The sequence below is a fragment of the Anas acuta genome, chromosome 4 (genome assembly GCF_963932015.1).
Source record: "Anas acuta chromosome 4, bAnaAcu1.1, whole genome shotgun sequence".
NCBI classification, from domain to species: Eukaryota; Metazoa; Chordata; class Aves; order Anseriformes; family Anatidae; genus Anas; species Anas acuta.
In genome coordinates, this window is record NC_088982.1 from 47,820,882 (window position 1) to 47,842,941 (window position 22,060).

The window sequence follows — 22,060 nt, forward strand, 5'->3', positions numbered from 1 at the left end:
GGCTTGTGTAGTATTTGGTTTAACTTAATATGCCTTTTGAGGAGCACAGAAATAAGGCACAAAGCCTAGACCATTACAGATACTTGAATATTTAATCTAACTCCGTACAAGAACTGGAGAATCCCTCTATTCTAATCTTTGTTGAGGAGGGGTATACTTTTAGTTGGTGGCTAATTTATTGAATTTTACTCTATAGTTAACATGTAAGGTTAAGAATCTCTAGGCATACCATTAACGATACAATAAAACAATTAAAAATCTCTTTTAAAGCAAATTTGAAATGACTACTGATCAAACTATTCCATAAAACCTAAGTTCAAAACAGCTTCCAACTTTTTTTGTTTTTTTAACATATCTCAGTAAGCTCTAAAGGCATAATATTGTCTCTCTTGTCATTGAAGTCTAAATGTTAATAAATGCAATTAAATTGAAATATCATTCATCAGTTTGACAAATTAAGGTGACAAATTAATGCCATTTGGAGACCAGGGAAATCATTGCTAGAAATTCCAGTTCTTCAAATAAGAGGATTGCAGTGAGAATTTTTTTTCAGTGTCTCTTCCTGAAGAAGTACATCAAATTGGTTGTAAAAAGTCTTATTCTCAGAAAACCAATTCTGATATGCAAAGGTAAACTTAACTATATAATAACAATAATAATAATGATAAAATAAAAAGAAGAAAAGGAACAAAAATATTAATAACTTTTTATGTTTAACTTTTTTTTTTTTTTAAAGCATTTTATCCATCCCCATCCTCATTTGGAATGGCTAAGGTTTTCAGTGCAGCTATGTCTACTGAGTCAATTGATATACAAGGTAGTAGATGTTTAAAGAATATAAAGTGATATGGATTAAAATGTTTTTGTCAAGGTAATTTTATTTAAAAATCACAGTTTTACTATTTATTCTTTTAAAATTCTATACTAATATACATTATATATGTATAATAATATATATATAATCTCTATATTAAAGATTTTTATTCATTTATTGGCCAGAGAAGGCAAAAAGGCTGAAGAAAATCTCTATTTAAGTATTTTTTATTTAAAATAAATTAGAGTTCTAATACAAATCCATGTTATATTTAACTAAAAAAACACATTGGTGACAGATGTGATGATACTATAAGAAACTCTGTAGATGTTATGTATAGTTTGTAATCATTTGTATGATTAAGATTTGAAGCAGAACATTCAATGTGGTATCAAAACCTCTATATCAGGAAACCTCTCATACAGATTTTCTTTCTTCAGAGAATCAGAGCAGAATTGTTAACAATTTAACTAGCTTCAGAGCTTTTGCCCAGGAAATAATTTTATTTCAGAAAAAGCATAGCCCTGCTTTTAAAGCAAATTTCAAGAAGATTTTGTATGATCTGTAATGTACTCAAATAAAAACCAAACCAACCAACCAAAGCTGAAACAAAACAACAACAACAAAAAAAAACACAAGCCCCAAAAGAATGTTGACACTCCTGTGTTGAAAGCCTTTCTTTACCACTGAAAGCCAAATAAAACTTACCTTTCTGTTCAAGTGACACCTGCCTGAAAAACTAAAGACTATACTATGAAATATAATCTAATATAAAGAAAAAAAAAAAAGTGTAGTATGGTAGGAACACTAGGCAGAAACCAAATAAGTAAAATAATTACATTTTGCCTTTTTGATATGCCTTGTAAACATAAATATTTTAAGACTTTAAATAATCTCTTCATAATCAGAAAGTAATTTAAAATATGCTGGATTTATAGCTATGATTTGCTAAATGCATTCTCATATGCCTTTGACAATTCAACAGAATAAAACCTGGCCTTGCGTCCCCCATTTAACCTCACAGTACATTGACACCACTTATTGATATACACATTGATACCAGTGGAAATGGGAGAAAGGAAAAAAAAAAAAAAAAAAAAGAATAGGAGAGAGACAGTAAGAGAGAAGCCACAAGTAGATTGGTTATAGTATTTTATTTCTATAATGGCAACCAAACTTCAATTTTTATTCCATCCCAATGAAGCTACTGTCCATGTGAATTATATTGTGACTCTCAGGCTCTCTTGAAGCAATTGTACTGCTCCAAACTCTAGTATGTATCTTAGCATTGCCTTTACTACAAGGTCTTTTACAAACCATATGAGTTAATCTCTGTACCATAGCATCATTTTCTCTCTTTTAGCCAATGAATTATTTTGATTAAGCAGAGTATCTCCAATAATTTCTCAGAGGCTGAGAAACAGACAGTACTACCTACATGGCAGACAGCAATAGAGAAGTTCCAGATCACAGCCTCCGATCTTGGCTAAGCATGGTCTTGTGTCTTCCACAATTACAGAAATTTCTCTATCTGAAAGTTTACTGAGTAACAGCCCTCCACCTTCTGTAGCCAACCTAACCCCCTGACCTTTCCTGTCAAAACAGTTAAATTCCATTATGATAAAATACTATTCTATACCTTCAATTTAAAGTGAAAAGTACTTCAATTCAGAAATTTTCCAAAGAACTACATTTCCTCAACTACTTAATATTTGTAAGAGGTATTTTTTCATATTGATTCAGTCCCTGCCAACTGACTATTCACAGGAACAATAAGTAAGCAAACTGTTGTTAAATGTAAACGAGCTTTTTTCCAGATACTGTTTACTCTCAAACTAATGCATCTTTTTTTTTTTTTCCAAAATATAATGAAAAAAACTTAGACATCAACTCAAAAATTAGAAATACCTGTACAACTTTCTGAGACTGTACATCAACAATAAGTACTCTGTTGAGTGTGGGCTGAGTCACGTAAATAAACTTGTCTTTTACATTAACAGCAGTTGCCCATACACACCGCTGAACAGGATCTCCATCAGCTTTGGGACAAACTTCATCCTAGATTTCAAAAGAAACTGAGAAAGTGTAAGAATCAGAACAGCTAATGAAATAGATAAAGACAAATTAGAAAAATAACAATATTTTTTCTTCCCCCTTTTTAACTGTAAAATACAAATCTCAGAAAATTTAGGGAAGGAAAAAGGACAAGTTGACATCAGGACATATATTGAGGCTAGCCAAAATGCATGTTGTAAACAGTGCTACTCACAAGCATTCTAAGTGTAAAACATACTTCAATACATTCAGGAAGCATTAGCATTTCTGTCCTCAAAGGAAGGATGTGTGTTTTCTACACATGTCCTGAGAAAGAAACCCATTTGAAACAATAATACATGTAGAAATAAAGTAAGCAAAAAAACTTTTTAAAAATAACAAACAAATAATGTATACAAATTAGATGCACAATATCTCATTGCTGTACTGAGCTTGCAACTCCCCCTTCTGCATCATCACAGTAGAACTGCAAAGAAATGCTGTTATAGACAGGGCTTACATCTGAGGACACAGCAGTAAGGAAGGTACAAGATGCAGAAATATAAAATTGGAAAGATGACTGTGTAGCTGGAGGCCAAGGGAAGAGGAGGAGCTGTGGCGCATGTTGCCATGTGTTATAGGGACAAAGCAACAGTAATTAGAGGCATCTGCTTTTCTGGTCATGTGGAGTACTGATCCATTGCATCAGAAGTTTGCTCGTGCTGTAAGACATTCCAGAGACCTATCACACTAGTCTTAAACCCCATATAAATCAATTGCTTCAAATTATCATTCCTTACCCCTCTGTCCTTCCATCCCTGCAAAAGGATTAAATTAAAACAAAAACAAAATTCCTGTTGACTTCAGTGAAATCATACTTCATATTCCATAATTACTAACTCTCCTAGTTTATGTTCACTGTTTATATTTTGCAAATGTATTACTGCTCATCATATATATAGGTATTTATATCTCTGTTTCTATTTATTCTAAGTAAAGTTTTGTTTTTATCAAAATTAAAAAAAAATATTTGGACAAATACAATACCGTATTTAGAAATTCTCTTAATGAAATAGTATGATTTATTCCTATAACAGATATCAACTTTATGTAAAAACAAAAAGCTGAAAAATATTCTGCATGGAGAGGTACAACACGTGCCAAGAGTTTATTTTGTTGTTTTCCTGACCTATTCCTCTTTTCCCTCTTTATTTTTCTTCTTCTCATTGCAAGTGACAATTTCAACAAAATAAAATTATTATTTATTTTTAGCATTTATCTGCACTTCCTCCTAATTTAAAATGCTCTGTGTCACGCATCATAACTGGTCACTATGAAAATAATTATGTCAGCAGGTGATGACTTCAGTGGAGAATGAACAGAAAGAATTGAAGAGATCTTTAAAAATAATTCTGTTTTTAAGCCTTAGACTCCCTTTAAATGAAGGGGAAAAATAATGTGACAGAACAATACATCATAGAATCACAGACCATCCTGAGTTGGAAGGGACCCACAAGGATCATAGAATTGTTTGGGTTGGAAGGGACCTTAAAGATCATCTCATTCCAACCCCATTGCCTAGGGCGGTGACACTTCCCACTGGATCAGGCTGCTCAAAGACCCATTCAACCTGGCTTCAAACACTTCTGGGGATGAGGCATATACAACTTCTCTGGATCATGGAGTCCAGCTCCTGGTTCCACACAGAACCACCCAAAAAACAGACTATGTGTCTGAGAGTATTTTCCAAACATTTCTTGAACTTCAACAGGCTTGCTGCTGTGACCACTTCCCTGGGGAGCCTGTCCCAGTCCCCAACCACCCTCTCAGTGAAGAACCTTTTCCTCACACCCAGCATGACCTTCCCCTGTCCCAGCTCTATACCATTCCCTCAGGTCCTGTCACTGTCCCCAAAGAGCAGAGCTCAGTGCTTGCCCCTCTGCTCCCCTCGTGAGGGAGCTGCAGGCCACCATGAGGCCTCCCCTCAGCCTGCTCTGCTCTGGGCTGAACAAACCAATGGACTTCAGCCGCTCTTCAGACATTCTCCCTCCCCTCTAGAAACTGGTCTTCTCAGCCCTCCTTTGGATGCTCTCAGACAGCTTTATGTCCTTCTTATACTGTAGTGCCCAAAACTGCACAGAGTGCTCGAGGTGAAGCTGCACCAGTGCAGAGAAGAGAGGGACAATCACTTCTCTCGACCGGCTAACAATGCTGTGCTTGATGCATCCCAGGGTACAGCTGGCTCTTTTGGCTGCCAGGGCACACTGCTAACTCATATTCAATATGCCATCAACCAAAACCCCCAGATCCCTTTCTGTGGGGCTCCTCTCCATCTCATCCCCAAGTCTGCACATGTATATCCACAATTGTCCCTTTCCAGATGCAGAATCCATCAGAGCCTGGTATAACCACACTTACTATAACCCTTTGAGCTCAACCCATCTGCCAAGTGTTCACCCATTGTACTATATATTTGTCTAGCTGTATGGTGGACATTTTGTCCAGAAAGATACTGTGAGAAATGTTATTGAAAGCTTTGCTAAAATCCAAAATGATTACATCAGCTGGCTTCCTTTGGTCAACTAGGTGTGCATTTCCCTTGTGAAAAGGGACTTTTCCCTATGATGGCTGTGACCAATGACTGCATATCCAGTACTAATCAATGTTTTCAAGAAGTAGATGATGCATTTCAATGCTAACTTTTCTGTTTCATCAACATTCTTTGCCTGCTGTGCCTCTGTACATTTGAGAAAATACACTCAATCTTTATATGTCAAATAAGAAATAAATCAATTTTGAGCTCTAACGGAAGGCATTTCTTTACAGAAGATCAATAGCCCCTGTTTGTTCTTATGTGGTTCTAAAACCTCAACAAAGCGAAGGTCTTTCAGAAATCACATTGATAAGGAAAAGTTACTAAACTCAGGTTCCATGGGATGGCACATAATCAGGACCTTCAGCAGAACTTAGACATATAAAGAGTAAGATATATCTTGCACTGCTAAAAAAGCCATGCACTCTCTAGAGAGGTTTAAAATCTGTTTTTAAAGAACAATAAGCATAGTGACAAAGCAAACTTTTTTTCTTAAACATGGCTAAAAGCTTTTCATTATATAAAGTGAAGTGTCAACATAAACAAGTATGTTTCTAATATTATGTGCAATCATCAGATCTACTGTCATTCGTCTTCTGTGCAACTGTCACTTCAAGTGGAAGATTGTTCACTGATCTCAAATTGTGCTTTATATTTATTCTAAACACGCCTTGTCTTAGTTCCATTCTTTATCTAAACAGATAACTACTTTTAGATTGTTCTACACATTCCTATTGTGTCCTCAGCGAACAATTACTTCAAATAATGTATCCTTAAATGTTTATATCTTTAAATGTTTATCCTGTGTCCTTTTCAGTCATCTCTCTTAGAATCTCACCTTAGTTTTCTTCATTTTTTGATGCCGTGGTTCTACAAAGGCACATTCAACATACCATGTAAAAATAGCACCAACTCCCACTGAAGGAATTCAGGTTCCTCGCACATATAGATTAGTGTAAATGATTAATTGTACCTCCCACTGTGGAGGTATACCAGGACAGAGCTATTTTCCTGAATCTGAGTTTAAAACACTGATTGAAATGTATTTCCAAATATTCTCTCAATGTAAAAGATTACATACCTAAATAACATATATGTATATATGTATATAGATGTATGCATACACATATTTTATTTAAATTAGAAACTACAGGGCATGATTCTTAATACATAGATAATTAATAAAACTCAATCCTTCTTTTCCACTTCAATACAGCAAGAAGAAAGCACCATACTGTCTTAGATCAAAAGTAAAAAATAGAAAGAGAAAGATAAATTTACACATACAAATTCAATTTACTCATTTTAGAATATTGCTTTTGTTATAAATTCCTATAACACAATGCCAACTCTCACTCTGCTCCAAAATTAAAAAAAAAAAAGTGTTTCTCCAAAGCAAATATGCACCCAAATTCTCATATCCAAAATAGACTTTTTCCCCAGCAGCAGTGGGTTTATGCAGTTGTTTCCCTTCTTATTCATGTTTATCTAGAAGCTCCAGAAATAACTTCAATCAATGGTACCAAAATCTTACTTTTGAAAAGTTAGCAGTTATCTGATTAGACAGTTCAGATTTCTTTGACATTAGAAGCAATAATTCTAAGTCTCTATATTAATTTCCCCAGAGGTTGGGTAATTGGTTAAAATAATTTCTCCTTGAAATATAAGAATAAAACCACCATTTTCTTCTTCTAATTAAAATATGAGCAATTTACTTTTTCCTAATTCATTCTCTGAAAAAGCTAACATCTGATAGAACATTAACTTATTTCATTGCTTTTTTCCCAGACTTTTAATCAGACTTTTGTCTCACCCTACATCATGTCAGCAAACGGAGGAAAATAAATCCTTACAGAAATTTTTTAAAACTAGACTGGGGCAAAATTCTCAGGAGAAAATACATGTTTACAGATTTCTGTGTGCAAACTCCTTGTTTATAAGTCTAGACTTAATGCAAGAGTCCTATGTGTTTTAACAAGAATTTGAGTAAATCTCTTTAAGCAGTATAATGAAAACTCCACCTATACTTTAATTAGCTAATAGTAAGATAACATCAACCATTTAGAGGAGTGTATCTGTCCAGGTTTGAATTTATACATCACCTATTCCATCTTACAACAGAAAGTTGTATATGATGAACATACTTGTTATTCAACAGTGAAAATCACTGTGGACCTTTTTCATTTTTTTTCCTCAACAATTATGCATTTACTACACTTTCTGTGTCACAAGAGTGTAAATATGTAAACAAAAGAAATTTCTGTGGACTAATTACTGTGTCTCAAGTTTACATCCAGTGGAAACTTTGCTCTGGCAAATAGTAACATTTTGAATATTATTATGAAATTAAGCATTCTGTTCCAACCTTTAGCACATATTCAACTTCAAATATTAGAAGTCTCAGTTTATTCAAACACATATCTATTTTATTCTGAAATATGGCCACGATGTGTTAGTTCTTGTAATAAAAAGGGAATCAGAATTATGCTGAACCCAGAATGATTTTTCTATCAATCTCAACATTTTTAAATTGCCTTCCCCCACCCTTCCCCAAGTATTTTAATTGGAGGGTAAAATAAAAACACTGTTGCATAAGAATTAGAATTCAAGGGCTTTGGATAATATTAATTTGCAGAATATAAATAGAGGTTCCATATTAGTAAGGAATATGCCCCAAACACTTCAGAATGAGAATACATTTAACTGCTGAGAAGCTGTACTTGGAGCATGGATAAGAATCTATTTGACAACAGTTTAAACAGAATTGTCAATATTAGCCCAATAAAAGTCACCTTTCATTTGGTACTTACTTGGAATATTCCAGTAATTTAAATGATTCTGAGAAGGAGTGGAGGAAGCTCTTTATAACTTCCTGTGAACCAAGATGATCCAGTAAAGCGCTAAATCTTTTCCTTCACTTTAAACACAATAAAAGTCTAATTGATTCCCATGTTAGGCACACACTAAAGTGCTTCACTGTATTGACACTCAGTTGCATAAGAGGCAATTAAATATTTAGATAAGAGTTCTCAAGTATATCGTTATTGAGAAATTGTATTTACCTTAGGAAAATTAACATAGCTAAATAAGCATGTGTAAATACCGCACCACTCATTCAAAACACAATGCAATGCCGTGTAGAAACACCAGAGTTCATTCTTTTACAAAAGCTCAGATAAAGGTAATTCTATTTTGCTGACAAGTAAACAGGAAAGCCAGAAAGGAACATTGCAGTATCATGTGTATTTCACTTCTAGTACCTAAACTGCACTGCAAAATTTAGAAATGTTTCTACACTTTACCAAATATTTGACAGTGATAGAGGTCTACTGGAGTTTTACTAATCGTTTGAGCAGCTAATTGAGAAAAATGTAAAGAAATGGAAGAGTTTAAAGCAAGCACTAAATTATTTCCTATAGGTATACACCTATATTAAGAGCTAAGTGACACAGATTCTCTTAGCAATAGCCACCATAGATTTGAAAGGCTATATAAAGCAACTTAAAAATATGCAATATAGCAACATCTCTGCTTAGCAGTTATATGACAGTTGAAGAGAATTAATAGCAACAATTTACAACACCAGCTCTTACCATTAAACAGTCACATGCTGAGCTAGGTAAAAATTTGACCATGGGATAGAACTGAGTCATTTTGTTATCATTATTTAGAGAAAATGATTTTTCCAAAGAGGAAAATAAGACATTCTGCAAAGGAGGCAACAGTTATCTAAAGCTCCATGAGTTTTTTGGTTTGGTTTGGTTTTCAGTTATGTACTATTATATGTATTACTGTTAGTAATAGTATTAACAGTATATGCAAGAAATTCTTTTAAATTCACATTTCATCTTTTTCTCTTTTTCTTGCAAGAACAAAGATTTATTAACTTCTATTATAAGTGAAGGAAGAAGTTTTTGGTGTTCAGAAGAATAAGTAGAAATATTGTTGAATTTAATGGACAAAATGACATGCATGCAAGTACAAAGCCTAATTTCTGGCTATATATTTTACGACAAACCAGAGATACCCGAAGAAGCACAAGTCTACACCTACTTAAAAAATGAAAGCTGTCAAGTAGTCTGCTTTCCTGGTTTCTTTTTTAGGGATGGTTGGGGGAGGTTAATTATTATGCTAATTTATGTTTGAAGGCAACAAAAAGGAATTAAGTCTGACTTATCCATCCTGATTATTACCACATTTCAATAAAAATACATTTAAAATCTAGCCTGCACTTTAGACCGATAAAATTTTAACAGACTTCTTAAATAATCAGGTTTTGAATTAAACAGCCATAAAAAAGCTCTTTGGCTTATTTTTGGCTGTGTCAACCTAATTTCACTTAAGCTGCACAAATCAAGGTATGATTAGCTGTTCAAAGCATAATTATTCACACTAAAATAAATCTTGCTGTTGAGTACAGCAGCCTTTGACATCAATAATGTAAATTGAAGAGGCAAATTCCAATGAGACAGTTCTGCTGTTACTTTGTGCTGTTCTGCTGTGCTTTAGGTATTAGGGAAAAAACAAACTGTACAGCTCATGGGTTATTACACATGGGTTCTCATTTCAAGGTCACTCATTCAAATCCAAATAATGAAAAAAAAAAAAGCTATTATTTTTGAAAGCTAATAGATCATATAAAACAAGTCAATGTAGTGACTAGTACCAAGTGTTCCTGTGAGAACATGCATCATGTCAGCTGGCGATTTGATTAGCAGTGAAGGAAAAACAATGAAAGAACAAATGGAAGTGGAGAATGCACTACTGCTTTTTGTAGTGATATACATAAAAGCTACTTCAAAAATGCTCAGGATTTGGTGAAAGCAACTATAAATCCATTGACAATAATGTTACTGAAACTATTCATACGAACTGTAAATTGGAGTCAAAGCATTGATCATCCCTACTAACTTAGTGGAGCTCTAAGGTTGTTTATCAGGATAAGGATTTGCTTCATGACAACTGACAGTTTAATACAGACAAACAAAATCCATGGTAGAATGATATAAACAAACATCCAGTGGAGAAAAAGAAACTATTAAAATAATTAATTCAGACATTATATTTAATAGAGTGTTAATCCTTGAGTAATAGAGAGGCACCTAACTGCATTAAAAAAAAAAAAAAAAAGGAAAAAAATAAAGAGAAGATACAGAGCTGTTAAAAGAAAGGAATGGGAGAAAAGAGAAGGAGAGAAAGAAAAAAGAGAAAGACAAAGAAGAGTAAGAAAAGCAGAGGAGATAAATTCAATCTCAAACTAAGACTGAAAGCTTGAATTTGATCAAAGACAAGACAACAAATTTTGAGTACACTATTATAAGTTATACATTAACTGAGAAGGAATATCTGAATTTATCAAGCAGATAACACTAAAGTAGCATTTCTTAATTAAAACTATAATTGAGAAAATACTACATGTAAATTAAAAACAAAACAAACAAAAAAAACTTGCCTGAAAACCGAGGAGTTTTTCACTAGGCTTAATATGTCTCTGAAATTCACATTCCACTGGTTGTATTACTTTGATTCCATCTTCATAAAAAACATAAAACATGTTCCCAATTCCCAGACCTTAGGGAAAAAAAAAACACACACACATTGAAAAATACAAAATTAAATAATCACAAGAAAGAAAATCCTCATATTGAAGTAAAACCCTCATCATATTACTCGTATAAGATCAGTTTGTTAATGTGTATTATGCTAATACAACCAATCCTATGGGATCTTCTGCTGTAAAACTAAAACAAAGCTCTTATTCAGAATTTCAGTTTTCTCCATTGGTAAGACATTGTCTTTATGAATATAGATCTAGAAATATAATCTATAGTTTGACAGCTGCAGTAATGAAAGTCTTCTCATGAAATAATTTACATTGAAATAAAATGAATATATATTCTTCATGTATTCTTATTTTTCTTTTCCTGAGGGATGGAAGAGTTAAAATAATTTCTGTATCGCACTGAAAGAGAAGTTCAAAGCCTTTGTTATAAATCCTTGCTATATTTGACAGTTCTTTTAGTCCAAAAAGGAAATATTTTCTCTTGAATTTTTTTGGAAAGCCAGAGCTGGAGAGAAATTCAGTCCAAATTTGAAATGACACAAGTATTCATAGAACTATTCAATCCTATGGCACTGTTGCTGAATGAGAGGCATGATGTAATGTTTTGTGGAGAAGGTGGGAACCAGATCATGCTTATGAATAAGAACATCCTTCCAAGTTTACCATGCACTACTTAAGACAATTGTTGATTTGCTATGATGAATGACTTTGCAGAATTTTATGAAGAGGAAAATCACCTTACTTATAAAATTATTATAATAAACTCTAACAACTAAACTGTGGGCTACAATGATAAAAAAGTAGATGTCTCCTGTGTACAGAACCTAAGCTTCCACTTGACATAACAACATTTGACATATGATCACAGAAATAAAACCCAGGAAAAATAAACTTGAGCCTGAAACTCTGCTTATTCTAAATTCCAAAGGAAAACCTATGCTAATAGAAAAGGAAAACATCTTAATGTCAAATAAAATAATGTGAACGTTGGGGGGGGGGGAAGTGAGGGTTTGTGCACATATGTACCTATGTACATAGGTGTTTATATGTATGTAAATACATACAAATTCACAGTCTAAATAAGGTCATTTAAAAGACTGTAAGATGCATAGGGCTGCAAGGCCATGCCAAAAAACAGCAAGCTCAATTATCTTTGAGAAATCTCCTAGAATCATTCCCACGTCTTGTCAAGTTGTCCTAAAAAGAAGGAAAGAACAGTCTCCATACAGGGCTTTCCTAACTTTCTATCACATATATCTATTAATAGCATATCAAGGGCATAGGGAATATTTTGCAATATGTTCAGACTAGCTAATGGGATACTTGCGTATGCCTTTGCAGGTAAAGCACATACCCTATATAAGAGAAGATGCCAAGTTCTTCCTTTAGAAAGTGCCTGACATTGTGTTCTGTAAGAACTGCTGGAACTTGTAGACAAGTCTGAAGTTAAGCTGCCCCTTCTAGTGAACATCACAGATAGCTGAGCAACTGACTTACTGTATCTTAGTGAAAAATAAATATGTATATCTGGTTGGGACGAAACAAGGTCTTCCCTTCTCCCTGGACCCACTGCCCTAAAGTGTATTATAGTTATTATCAGAATAAGTAATACCAGAATGTGAGGAAGTAAATCAGCCAATAGCGATACAGTCATTTAATAAATTGACTCCTAAAATGTCCCCCTTAGTTGACAATACTCCAAAGCAGGCTTGCTAATTTGCAGATAATATGTGTGCACAGCAGCACAACCCAAAGTTTTATGGCTGTATTCCTGGTGTCCAGATAGTAACATTCACTAAAATGTTCTTCAAAGTCAGTGAAAGAGACTCAGTAAGAAATGCCCTTTCTCTTGAGTCAGAGCAGCCAGTTCACATAAGGAACTTTACCTGTGGATCCAGTGACATAATCCCCATGCTTATGACCCCAAATCTCTTCCTTTGAGCATTCATCTACAAATATCTATATAAATATCTAATCACTTAGGCAAGCCTGTTCTTTACAAATACAGGAGCTGTTCCTCTCAGGACATCTCATGTAATTTTGCAAGCCCTCTCTCCTCTCCCTGCCTCCCCCAACATAAAATAGTACTTTTATAATACAGTTTCTCTGCCAGAAGAAAAAACAACAACTTTAAATATATTCGCTGCATTTAGACAAATGTGATCCTATGTTTAAAACTGGCTAACACCTTTTTGGAAAAAAGAACTGATGGTAGGTTTGGGTTTGCTCCCATTTGTACAGTGATACATTTATGCTTGTGTATGCATTATATTATTGTATTGCATTCTAAGGTACATTCAAAATCTTTTCTTACACACTCTTTTCCAGTTTTGTTCAAGATAAAACACAAGGATAAAAACACAAAGATAAAACACTTTGATGGACACTCTGCCAATAAGCAGAGAGCCTACCACACATTTGAAAACTTTGAGCTAAGCATCTGTTTATCAGTTTAACTTTTAACAGTGAAATTGTATGAAACTCTGAACATATCATTTACACTCTGCAAGGCCAACAGAGCAATGTAATCAGGCAAGTGATTGCTTATACCAGCTGAGAAACTGATAAAATAGGAATATATATATATATAAATATATATATGTAAAACCAACAGCCTAGTTCATATTTTAAACATATTGATAAATGCTAAAGTCTAGTATGTAATTAGGCAAATGAAAACAAATTTTTGAATTCTTAAAATATTAATTTAAGAAACACCTAGAAATATAATTTGCAGCATGAATTCACAGCAAAAGCTGAGCCGTGTATAGTATTATCAATATTTCAAAGAAAATACTTGAAATATCTCCTATTCCTGAAATACATAAATTCCTAAATTAAAACTTTAACTTAAGATCCAGATACTTAGAGCAAAGAGATGAGAGCTCACAACAACACTTATTTTCACTTAATTTATGTGATATTTTGATATTTCTCCATGGTGACACTTTTTCTGCAGTATGAATTACGAAAATATTATCTTGTATGTATATGAAAATACCTATTTTCCCTAGTAAAATATACTTTCCATGCTTTCTATGCTTTTAACATCTGATACTGTCTGTATTTATATTTATTCTTCAGTCTATCACAAAACTAATCACAAATCTCCATTCCCTACCCCAACATTCACAAACCCCTCCTGAGTATGTAAAGAAGAAAACATTTTGTCTTGTTAAGAAGCAGGAAACTCAATTTTAACTAAACTGACAACGATTATCATTTTCACAAGTAAGAATGATTCAGACAAGATCAACAGCATATATGCAGCTGATTGGTGGGAAGATTTATCATGTCAGCAAACAAAGGCCTGCATTTTAAATCTGAGTTTCTTGTTCTATTCCTTTGAGTAACTGTCTAAAATTTTTGATCAGTTTATTTGCTCCTCCTTCTCCAAATGGAAAAACAGTTCATAAAGGCACCCACATTTAAAGGATTATTTTCCACTACATTTTTTCTTTAAACCAAATCCCTCAAATATTGCAAGGGAGGAAGATAATTACTATAACTGTAGACTATGAGAAAATAATGAAACAACCTAGGAACAAAAGATGAGCATTTCATTATAATATAGAAAAATATGAAGAAAACTTTTATATTAGTACCTTGCTCTCGCCACAATATATTTGCAACTGCAGCATGTAAGAGAGAGAGAATGGAAAAAATAAATGAACAAGAAAAAAACAGTACAAACAATAGAACAATTTTGACATAATTAAGACGGTTTAACCTCTGATTCATTAAAATATATGTACAGGTAATTCAATGGAAATAGTGAATTAACAATAAGATTAAACAAAGTTTTCCATGTCATGTGATAAAGTTGTGATTTACCAACATAGCTATTGGGGTTAGAGTAAACCCCACCACAACAAAGCTACCCCACCCACCCAAGTTATCTCCATTGGCCTTTAATCAATAGCACATTTCGTAAACATATATTTATATGTGTTATTATGTATATCAATATGTATATTAATTAGAGGTGATATAATTTTCATCGTTTCCTTTAAGTACAACAGAACTTTGAAGAGATTTATTTCAGAACATAGTTATGAGAGGAACATGAAAAAGAAAAATGCATACAAGATACTGTTCTGTATTGCTGTAATACAGCTATGCCACTGAAGATGACATGATAATGTTTGACATTATCTTTGGAAGACCACAATGGAAACTATAAGATGGTGTGGCAACTCTGTTTTTTTTTGTTGTTGTTTTGTTTTGTTTGTTTCTGTGAAAAATTAAGATGTATTTGACCACCTTGTATATGTTTGGATTTTAGACCTTTGAGATCAATGAAAACTAATTATGCCAATTTACTACTCATACTCTTTCTGCCTGGAAAGAATAAAAAGGATTAAAGCATAACTGTGCAAATTTAAAATATTTAGAGTTCAGCATGTCGTAAATTGTTTGAAATGCCACCACTGAAAAACAAGTGTTCTGTAATATAGTGATCTTAAAAAACAGAGGAAAATTTAAAGGAAAGAAATAGAACGCAGAACATGTCACATGGTAAATAATGAAATTGTGGTATTTGTTGAAACAGTGTTGCAAAAGCTAAAAACATTAATGAATATTGAAAGAAAAATTTTGGAAGAAGTAATGGAAGAGACATTATTAAAAACAATGTTGGGTGTTCAAGCTTGAGAGTACAAGCAGGAAGAACCATTATTCCTGAAAAGACCCAAACACTATGATTTTGCCAAGCATCTGCTGGGCACTGCTGCAGAGAGGACTGTAGCCTACATGGGCTTTTTGCCTTGTGCAGTGCAGCATTTCTCTCGTTCTTGTGCTCTGCCAAAAGAGATAGATCATCAAATATATAGAGAGGCCCTTGGAGAAAGCATCAGTCTACTTTCTGACAAGCTCATGATTCAGAGCTTTGGGTAACAGCCATTAGGCTTTTCTTCTTCTTCTTTTTTTTTTTTTTTCTCTCTTCTACTACTTTTTTAATCGTCTGCTGATTTTATTTCATTAATTCTCTCAACAGAGCTACCTCACTATATTACCTTAGACACAGTGTCACTCAATTATCCCTTAATATAACGAGGGTGGTGATTGCTTTTTAACTTCAGTGCTTTGAAGTGTACAAATGAGAGATCCCTATATAAGTAAAAAGCATCAGTGAAGTGATAGAGCGATGGAATAAAAATTTTCACTTTCCCACCACAGAACAGAAGAACAGCTCATTCAGATATGCTCAGTCTGTGTTCTATTTATTGTCTTGAAAACAGCTTAGTCCTCACCTAATAGTGCTATGGGCATACTATTTTCAAATGTCATCCTTGCCTTTAATATTTGAACCACTACAATCCAATAAATTGCCAAAATCCAAGACGAATGCAGTGTGCCATCTTGTCACTTACCCAGGCTGAGTAGTACCCCTTTATATCAGGACGCAGAATTTCGGTTGAATTGCTAAAATCAAAAAGGAATCAACGTATTTCAAATGTATTTCTCAATCACCTGCTTTTATATTTTCTCTTCTCATTCCAGGCTGTTACTTTCAGAAGAGAACAGCTTTGAATGAAATCTTGACTACACTGCTGAGTATGCATCCTCTAGATATCCAACTGTGTTGAAACTTCATGGTGACTGAATTGCTAACAAACTAGTATGGCTCTCAAATTTATACCCTGTGCTAACAGCACAAAACATTAGTATCCTTCCCACCAACTACATATGGCACCTTCTTTGTGACACCATGCATGCATATGCTTTTATTATATATAAAAGCCGACAGCTGCAAAGAGGGAATACTAAGGTGGTAACATTCATTCTCCTTTGCCCAAGTGTTAAATCTGACAGTTTGACATAAGGGAAGAGGAAAGAAACACAGAGGAAAGAGTTGAGGAAGGAATGAGAAAGCTCTACTTGCAAGTTTTACCATTGCTGTATGAACTGAGCACATATTATTCCCTTGATTTAACCCAAGTGTTTATAGAATTAGGGAATCATCACACAATAATTGAGATTGTAAGGGACCCAGAGAGCTCCTCTTGCCCAGTGTCAACTACAGCAGATTGATGAAGAAAACATGCAGTTAGGTTTTTAGTATCTCCAAGGATGGCGACACCACAACTGGGGTTGTGGAGTCAGTGTGCCAGTATTTCATCACCCTTAATAAATAAACATTTTTTCTTATGTTTAAATGGAATTCTCTGTCTTTCAGTTTGTACACAGTGCCTCTTGTCCTTCCAATAGATACCACAGAGAGGAGACTGGTTCCCCAATAAAGAAGAGACTCCCCCTATCAAGAATTTATACACACGGATAAGATCACCCATGATCTTTCTCCTCTCCAGGAGAAACAATTTCAGTCCTCCCGATCTCTCCCCATGCTTCTATTGCACTGGGGCACCCAGACATGGACCCAGAACTCTAGATGTGTCCTTTTTCTCTGTATGCCAGCGTTTCTTTTTTTCTCTATATTCAGATGACAGTTATGTTTTGTCTATACAATCTTATATAGTCTTCTTCTGGGGAAAAAAAAAAAAAAAAAAAAAAAAAGTAAATTAATTTCCCCAAGGAAACCTGGAAGGTTTTCTTTAAAATTAGTTTTCTCTTCACATTGTGAGGAAAGAACCATGTAATTTATTGCACTTGAAGTCCTGTAAATTTAGCCATAAACTACTTTTTATCAGTCTTTTTTTTTTTTTTTTTTTTTTTTTTTCCAGAGGTGACATAGGAAAGAAAATAAAAAGTAATTACAACTATTCAACGGTGTGGAACTACATAGCATCAAATGAAATGATTTAAGATGTGAAGTACAGAACACATTAATTTGTGTTAACGTAGAATGATATATATGGTTCTGAGCTATATTATAAAAAAGAAACAACAATTAAAGGGGATAAAAAGAGTGCTTAGCCTCACACTTACTCATTTTAAAATTAACAGATCAGCTGGAAGAAAAATGAGATGTTATTTAAGAGTGCAATATAAAATCATAAATGACTATCATCACCTCATTTAATACAGGTCAAGAAACCTCACATAGTTTTTAATCAGTCTTCTAACTTATATTCAAGAAAGATCTCCAGTCTTTAGACAAAGGACTTGGACCAGGTAGATCTGTAGTTGGAAGGTATGTTAAGGAACATATTGTTTAGCAATTGTTTAGTTTAAACCAAAATTAGCACCTTCAGTCACATCCTATACTCAATGATTACACATATTTACATCTATGTCCCCAAATTTAAAAATACATAGTTGTTGACAGATCTCAGTAAGTTTTTTTCATTTTAAGATGGAGGACCAGTATCTCCATCTATGCCCTATGTCCCTCATTTATTAAAATAAATCTATTCAAACAATATACAGTTATTAAATAGTATGGGATGTGTTTGCAACCTTGCAAGTTATTGACCTTGAACTAGCTGTTCTGTTGGCCTTAAGTGTTTGTGAAGCTCATGTGTTAGGATGAGCAGCAGCTGTAAAGCAGTATGCTGTAGTGCCCAGCAATGCACACTGGTGGGTGTTAGGACAGAGATAACTTTTCAGCTTGTCAGGTGAAAATATTTGCTTTTGTTTGTTATGCAAGATGAAAGCCAACATAGTATGAGAGAGGAAAGGTTCTTTGCAGTGTGCTCTGGGAAATCCATCTGGGATCCATCTGATGCTACATGAATGCTGGGTGCCCTGCATTTATAGGGATGTAAAATTTACTTAATCCACATATATTCCTCTTTTTATTCTTATTTTATTCTTTATTCTTATTTACCTTATTGAAGTAACTATTTTATTCCACTATTCATTTACAGGCCTTTCATGAAGACATCTGGAAAGAATGCTGCAACATATCTCTCTCCCCCCACCTTGTGCAGAACAGGGGAAAATCCATGTTTTAGTGAGAGAAAAAATAAAAATGAAAAATTTTAAAGCATACTTCTCCATTAAAAAAAATAAAATAAAAAAACTCTTCACGGTCCTTACATAGCTATTCTATGTTTTTATGCTCAGTCCTAGCCTTTGATTATGAGTAGCTAACAAAATCTGAAAGCCTATGCTTCATCCTTGTTATTCATTTTCTCAGTTGGCTATATAGTAATAGATTGTGCATTTCTCAGTAAACTTTGTCCTTAGTACTTCATGAAATTCTTCAGCAGAATTTAACAGCAGTACAGATTCTTACCCACTTTGGATAGAAACAATGACTAGAAAATCCCCCCCATTTCTTTTACTAAATGAAGTAGGGATAAGTCAGAAGCTTTGTCAGAGACTTTTGACATTCAGCTGTTATATATTATATGTAATTTCAGAACGGATAACCATATAAGACAAAACATTTCTTCACTCATACACCTGAGTCAATTTTGATACACATACTTATAAAAAGACTAACTATTCAAATCTTTCAGTAAAACTATTTATGTGAATTGGTATTGCTGGAATAAATCTGTTGCTTGTCTTCATTTTTAGCTTATTGTTCTCTAATTTATTTTCTATAAACCTTTATATAGAATCATGCTGAATTCCTTTCCTATAGCATATTAACTCAATACAGACCACACTGGTAGGAAGAAAAAATGGCTCATGAGCTCAAATTCTGCCCTGTACTTGGAAGTTTGAAATAAAGTCATTGTCTATGATGCTGTCAACAAGTATAAACTTGTTTAGCACTGCCATAAAATAAAATGCCAGCATAAATTATCTCTGAGGAAATTAGGTGAATAGGTATCATTCAGTATAATATGTGACAGGAAGATTCTATTAAAGTTGCATAAAGCCTTTCAGAGAAAATTTAAGCCATAAATCACAGTCAAAAGGCTTTTAGTCTCATTCTCGAGTCAGTAGAGATGCCTGGTGGCTTATGATGGCCATAAACCTGTCAAGACAGTAGTATTCAGATCACATAATCTCTTACTAGGTGTTAGGACTATAACATTACATACAAAAAGGTACTGTGATAGAAATAGATCTATTTAATGGCATGGAAAAGATGTATTATTTTATAAACGTAGCCCCTAGACTCACAAGGCAGGTGATTTTTATACTGTTGTGTGATGAGGTGAAAGAATTTGCAGTTGTTTTGCAATATATGATGATGTCATAGGGGACAAACCGAGTAACCAAGAGGAAAACCTCATAAATATTAAAACATCATCAAGTAATATCAAATTACTGAAAATGCCTTAAAAACATTACTTGACATCTTTCTATCATGACAGCTGTCTTAAGCTGCACGTGTTTGTCTCAGTAAAATATATAGTAAAGCTTAAGGAGACATTAACCAGTGGCAAGCTAAATTGTGTTTTGGAAAATAAGATTTTGGAAAACATCAAGAAAATTAAAACATTGCAACAAACAAAATAAGACAACACACAAAAATTGTTTAAAAAATAATTAAGCTTTAAAGGGAACAGAACAATTTCATTATCGATGACTCCAGTTTGATAGGATTATGGTAAGATGAAATGGAGAAGAAACCTAAGCCAAACTGATGTATCTGTCCAAGTCTAGGAGAAATTAAAAAACAAACAAACAAAAAAACAACACAAAACAACAACAACAACAAAAAAACACAACAGTAGTTTTACAATTATTTTACTTCAAAGTATTTTGCAGGGACTGAATATCATAATTTTAAGTACTTGAGTCACCCTTGGAAATATTCCCTTGTCTTGGACTATCAATATTTTTTCTCTCTTTTATTTCTGTACTGTCAAATTTTCTTCTTTAGATCTCTAGATTAAATTTATATACTCTATTCCACTAATTCCATTAATTATCCCCATGCTAGTATATTTTTTTTCCCTCCTATCTCTTTCCAAGCTCAAAAAATTGTATATTTATACCTGTTAGCTTTGCATTATATTCCCTACTCAGCTAACATATTCTATTGTTCCTAACACCACCTGAATATAGCTTTAAAAAAAAAAAAAAAAAAGCTGTCAGAAAATAAAAGACTTTCTTAAAGTGCATCTGCATATACTGCAAGCTAGAAAATGAAAAGCCACCTTCATCAGTTAACGCATAGATGCTACAGTATTGGAATAAAGATCCAATTTACAAAAGGAGAGAAATAGTCATCCTTAAGAAAAGGAAGTCACCTTAGTTACATTTAACATCCTATTTTTATTCTATCAGTTGTTCCAGCAGCTTGATATTCCTTTACATCAATGCAGCAGCAAAGATGCTGGACAGTTATTACAAATGGCTGCCAGAGCTAGACGAAAAGCATCCTGATTCCAGAGCTATTCAGGGTTTAAGCTGTACTGATATGAAGCAGATTTTTTTCAATGTTCTCAAAAATATTATTCTATAAATGTTTTCATCTTGTATTTTCAGGATGATAATTGGAAACAGAAGGCTGATTAAATATTTTTTACCTTACAAAGCAACGAAAGAGGGTAAATTATGTATACTCAAGACAAATACTTAAAATAACCAGGTTCAAATGAAGAACATCAAAATACCACTTAAAATCATCTTCAGGAGGTGTTTGGCCTACTGCTATTAGTATTGAACAAATTTTGAAATATATATTAGAAAGTTCAAGCAGAGTACTAATGTCTGTATATTAGTACTATATGCCTGCATACATGCCTCTTCTGCATATGCCTGCATTGCCTCTTCCAATCTCTCTGAAATTTAATGACTCAGGTAGATGAAGCCTAATTAGAGCAGGATATGTGTTCCAGACAAAAGAATAGACAATGCTCACACAGAATTCAATTAAGTCAGAAATTAAAGGATGAGAATATATTTATAGACTAGCTAGTGCGTTCTAATGGAAACCAGATCTTGTCAAAGAAACATTATTATTATTCTTTGATGCAATTATAAGTATGGTAACTAAAAATTAATACAGATGTAAACCACAATTTTGCTAAACATCTGATTTGTTACCACACAATTTTCTGATTAAGTATTAGAGTTATACAATGGTAAAAATGTACATATCAATTTAATTTAAAATTGCCAAATTGATTGATCAAAAAAGTAATTTTTAGTGTCAAATTATTAATTACTATTGAAGAATACAGTGCTGCAATAGGCAGCGAGTCTCATCTTAACAATTTTCATCAATGACTTGTAAAGAAATATA

General features: G+C 33.5%; 1 protein-coding gene across 11 annotated transcripts in view; it reads right to left on the reverse strand.

The window, feature by feature from the left end:
- FSTL5 (follistatin like 5) overlaps positions 1-22,060 on the reverse strand; it is a 402,914-nt gene that overhangs the window by 26,682 nt on the left and 354,172 nt on the right. For 10 of the 11 annotated variants that reach the window (XM_068681113.1, XM_068681110.1, XM_068681116.1 and 7 more), the window contains 3 exons: positions 14,610-14,636; positions 10,894-11,012; positions 2,723-2,872 (listed from right to left, as the gene is read on the reverse strand). In XM_068681113.1, coding sequence (XP_068537214.1) covers positions 2,723-2,872; positions 10,894-11,012; positions 14,610-14,636 — 296 coding nt within the window. The remainder of the gene's footprint in view (positions 1-2,722; positions 2,873-10,893; positions 11,013-14,609; positions 14,637-22,060) is intronic. The other variant, XM_068681111.1, reaches the window with a different exon arrangement.